Source organism: Sardina pilchardus, chromosome 13 (assembly GCF_963854185.1).
Source record: "Sardina pilchardus chromosome 13, fSarPil1.1, whole genome shotgun sequence".
NCBI classification, from domain to species: domain Eukaryota; kingdom Metazoa; phylum Chordata; class Actinopteri; order Clupeiformes; family Clupeidae; genus Sardina; species Sardina pilchardus.
This window is the reverse complement of record NC_085006.1, coordinates 34,142,403-34,147,402: the sequence shown is the minus strand read 5'-3', so window position 1 is coordinate 34,147,402 and position 5,000 is coordinate 34,142,403. Positions and strand designations below refer to the sequence as shown.

The 5,000-nt window shown below is 43.0% G+C and overlaps 1 protein-coding gene across 1 annotated transcript in view; it reads left to right on the top strand.

The window, feature by feature from the left end:
- The window catches only part of fat3a (FAT atypical cadherin 3a), a 104,091-nt gene that overhangs the window by 33,682 nt on the left and 65,409 nt on the right, over positions 1-5,000 (top strand). Inside the window, 1 exon segment of the mRNA XM_062552061.1 lies at positions 4,999-5,000. This exon segment is cut by the window's right edge and continues 139 nt beyond it. Within this exon segment, the coding sequence (XP_062408045.1) occupies positions 4,999-5,000 (2 nt within the window).

The following is a 5,000-nucleotide window of genomic DNA, read 5'->3' as shown; positions in this document are numbered from 1 at the left end:
GCCAAGTAGCCTACAACACAGCCATAACTGAAACTATGTAGCCATGTAGCCTACAACACAGCCATAACTGAAACTATGTAGCCATGTAGCCTACAACACAGCCATAACTGAAACTATGTAGCCTACAACACAGCCATAACTGAAACTATGTAGCCTACAACACAGCCATAACTGACACTATGTAGCCTACAACACAGCCATAACTGAAACTATGTCGCTACCACTTGAATAAATATATCGGTGCATCATGTAACGTTGTTTACCAAACTGGTAGAATCTCACTACGAAGAGAAGCAGGAGCTGTTTGTATTCTACCAGTCTGGTGATAGTAGGTTATGTCGTGAGGGAATGTGATGTGCTGGTTTCAATAAATGTATAAGCATATCATCTCAATCAACTTGTAGATCCATTGGGTGATTTTCTCAGCTCGTTGAGCATTGCATGTCCTCCATGCTAATTTCAAGCTGATGCTAGGTTGAAACTGAGCGCATTCAAAACGGAAAGTCGCAGGTAACTTAGAATGGCCTCAAATATTGCCCCTGCCTGATAAAATGTTAATTATTGCCACACAGTGAAACTGATTTCATTGCTTCAACACTCACACTGCACAATAAACACGTTGTAATTTTGTATTTTCATTGCATTTTAAATTGGATAAATAATGAATTTTAAAATAAACATTTTAATGATTAATCGATAGTTAATTCTCCCGATGATCGACTAGGGCTGTCAACGAATATTCTAAATTCGAATGTATATTCGAATAGATTTAAAAATCTGACATTCGATTATGAAAATGTATATTCGAATGTGTAAAAATACACCCGCACCGCTCTGACCCGCGTTAATCGGTATAGTAATGAGACAGGTGCGGGCCCTGCTGCAACGTTCTTAGACGGGTCTTCTCGTTCTCCCTGAACCATACCAATTACTACGGATGTATTAGCTCTATTAGGCCTACTTGCAATACACATTAAGGGTGACTTCAATTCTCTATGCAAAGGACCTCTGGAAACGAAGTAGTTTAGTAGTTACAGATATATAATGAAAAACACACGGCTACATAGGACCATTACATTCAAAATATATATATGAATAGTCTGCAGGCCAGTGTAATCTAATATTACTGCATTAACATCAACTCACATGGAATTATGGGAACACTCAGGGCCAGATGTACTAAGACAGCGCTAATAGCGAGTTTTTGTATGCGCAGAGTGCGAACGCTGTGCTTTGCTATATTGCGTGGAATTTACTAAGCTATCACTTCATTACGTTAACTGCGTTCTGTGCCGCCCGTTCCCGCCCCCTGTACCACGCCAATTGCGCGAATGCAGAGGTGAACACCGAGCGCAGTTGAATATTGCAACATTAAACAGAATCAAAGTTTAGCGATCATACATGATATACAAAGAGATGTCAACGAGCAGCGACAGACAGAGTAGGCCTAGTAGTTCTACAAATCCACTTAAAAATACTTGAACTATTTACTGCACGTAGACTTGGGATATGATTTAATGCCTAGTCTAACAGATTGGGAAGTGTTGGCTATGTCGTGAAAGAGAAAATACGATTTTAGAGAGGCAAACAAAAGTTAAGGTTGCTTTTGATATAGTACAATGAAGAAAACGGATGCTCTGAATATTGATTCAGCTGTCTCTAAAAGTTTTTCTAATAGACGCATTTAACCGCAATCTGGATTACACCTGCTTTCAGAAGGCGGAAATTTTTCAACGCAAAATAGACGTGCGCTGTTTTCATACATCTGGCGGAATACTTAATCAATCGCTATTAGCACCTCTCCTCCCCTGTACTTGCGCGTTACACCCATTTTCAGCTGATCCGCCCAGGAATTAATATGCATGACACGGAAAAGCGCAAATAGCCATTTTCAGCTCCCACGGCAGGCAGTCTGCGCGTTTCCCTCATTGCGGCCTGTCTGTACATATCCTCCCCATGTTTATACGCGCACGTTACGCCTAAAATGGGCGCAAAACGTTAGTACATCTGGCCCTCAATGCGCTGAAACTTCTTCAACCTTCTGCTGAAACTGCAAGCGTAGATTGCTTGCTTATAAACTCACACTGCGCAGAAACGAAACTTAATTTATCCTAACTTATTCAACCGTGCAGAAACCAAATAAAATCATTAATATGCATACAATATCCAATAGCCTATGCGTAAATTAGGCCGTGAGCCTTTCGTTGTGCAAAATCGTCAACGATGTTCCCAATATTTAATGCGCTGGCTCTCGTATTTTCAATGGACAGGATAGCTAACCCACTGAGCCTCTCCTGCCCCATGCTGCTCCTTAGGTAGGTCTTAATAAGTTTGAGTTTGGAAAAAGATCGCTCAGCTGTTGTCACAGTCACAGGCAATGTAAGAAACAACAGAGTAGTAGGCTACACACTTCACTTCCCCGAATGTGGATGTTACACTGTCGTAAATAATCTACCACCAGCAGCATTTTGGCAAGTTGAAAAATAGATGTTAGTGTTAGTTCCCCTTGCTCCTTACGCTCCTGCCACTTCTTGCACCTACTATAGTTACGCCACTGGCAGTAGCAGAGGCGCCGCTGTCTGCTTTGTGAGTGAATGGGCTCATAGGATGCGCTGCGTGAAGGATCAGGGACAGGTGAGCCGCATGAGCATTGAGCACAGTCATTATTGAAAGTTGACTTCATTGGAAGAAGGCAGAAGGTGCAGAGCCCAACTCGACCGCAGCAGAGAACGTGATTTTAACCCCCTAAAACCTTAAAAGCCATATGCCTGGAAGTACAGTAGGCTACTTTTTTGTATGTCGTAAGTAGCCTACTTTGGATTTTTGGAGGCGCGAAATCAAGTAGTATGCATGTAAGATACAGTTAGCATACTATTCTACCACTAGTAATGAGGTCACATTTCGAAAATGTGCACCCAAATGAGCATATCATAATGTGTGGAACAGCTAAACAGCCACGTAGGCTATTGACACTTACTTTGCACGCCCGCCGCCACAAGCTCTGTCTGCAACAAGAGAAGGGGCAGCCTGGTCTCACCAAAAAGCGTAGAATGACACGCCGGTTTCTTAAGTCATTTGCCGTGTTATTTGACGCATTTCATGCTTTTGGCGTACAATGCCGCGCTCTTAAGCGTCCATTTCAGCAGGCCATCACGCAGAAATTAATTTCGTTCATTTGTAAGGAGACCGATCAGTGTCGTGGATGGGGCAGGCTTCAGGGAGTTCTGTCAAGCAATGTAGGCCTAGTCTACCGTATCCCTGTGTAACAGTCACCAATAGCCTAGAATCGAAACAACAACTTTTGGGATTGAAAGCTGAGGAGCTGATTAACGACGCGATGTAACATGAAACTGAAGTCGGGTTAGCCCACTGTAAAACTTCAATTAGCCTAATTTAATCATATTTGTTTCAATCATTGAATGAAGCCTGCTATAGCCTATTTGGGACAAGAGTCACGATCTTAAATTGCTTGTAGGCTACAAAAATCTTTATGAGCACTCAACATCTGTTTGTTGTTGTTCATTTTCCGTTGTGCGCAGAGAGCTAGGTGCGCAACAAACGCGAGGGTGCGGGAGAGAGAGAGAAAGTATGTGTGTGAGTGCGAGAGAGCAAGCGAGAGTGAGGTCTGCGGTGTTGACCTTTGATTTACTTGTTTTTGAGTAGGCAATAGCCTACGTTGTCAAATAGGCTATATTTATACTTAAATGAACTACCTTTTACAAATAGTTATGTCTCTTTGTATTAATTTATTAATTTATCCTGTTATTGACGTAATGCGCGTCATGGACTAAATGCGCTACCAGATATTCGAATATAATCGAATCAATCTGTTTTTCTAGAGGGAATATTCGAACGTCATTTTTGAGCAATTTTGACAGCCCTATGATCGACTAGGAACATTTTGTTGAGTGTGTGTGTGTGTGTGTGTGTGTGTGTGTATAACGTGACTGTGTGTGTGTGTGTGTGTGCAGGTGTATAACATGACTGTGTGTGTGTGTGTGTGTGCAGGTGTATAAAGTGACTGTGTGTGTGTGTGTGTGTGTGCAGGTGTATAACGTGACTGTGTGTGTGTGTGTGTTTGTGCAGGTGTATAAAGTGACTGTGTGTGTGTGTGTGCGTGCAGGTATATAAAGTGACTGTGTGTGTGTGTGTGTGTGTGTGTGTGTGTGTGTGCAGGTGTATAAAGTGACTGTGTGTGTGTGTGTGTATGTGCAGGTATATAAAGTGACTGTGTGTGTGTGTGTGTGTGTGTGTGTGTGTGTGTGCAGGTGTATAAAGTGACTGTGTGTGTGTGTGTGTATGTGCAGGTGTATAACGTGACTGTGTGTGTGTGTGTGTATGTGCAGGTGTATAACGTGACTGTGTGTGTGTGTGTGTATGTGCAGGTGTATAACGTGACTGTGTGTGTGTGTGTGTGTATGTGCAGGTGTATAACGTGACTGTGTGTGTGTGTGTGTATGTGCAGGTGTATAACGTGACTGTGTGTGTGTGTGTGTGTGTGTGTGTGCAGGTGTATAACGTGACTGTGTGTGTGTGTGTGCAGGTGTATAAAGTGACTGTGTGTGTGTGTGTGTGTGCAGGTGTATAAAGTGACTGTGTGTGTGTGTGTGTGTGCAGGTGTATAAAGTGACTGTGTGTGTGTGTGTGTGTGCAGGTGTATAACGTGACTGTGTGTGTGTGTGTGTGTGCAGGTGTATAACGTGACTGAGTGTGTGTGTGTGTGTGTGTATGTGCAGGTGTGTAATGTAACTGTGTGTGTGTGAGTGTGTGTGTGTGTGTGTGTGTGTGTGTGCAGGTGTATAAAGTGACTGTGTGTGTGTGTGTATGTGCAGGTGTATAACGTGACTGTGTGTGTGTGTGTGTGTGTGTGTGTGTGTGTGCGCAGGTGTATAACGTGACTGTGTGTGTGTGTGTGTGTGCGCAGGTGTATAACGTGACTGTGTGTGTGTGTGTGTGTGTGCAGGTGTATAACGTGACTGTGTGTGTGTGTGTGTGTAGGA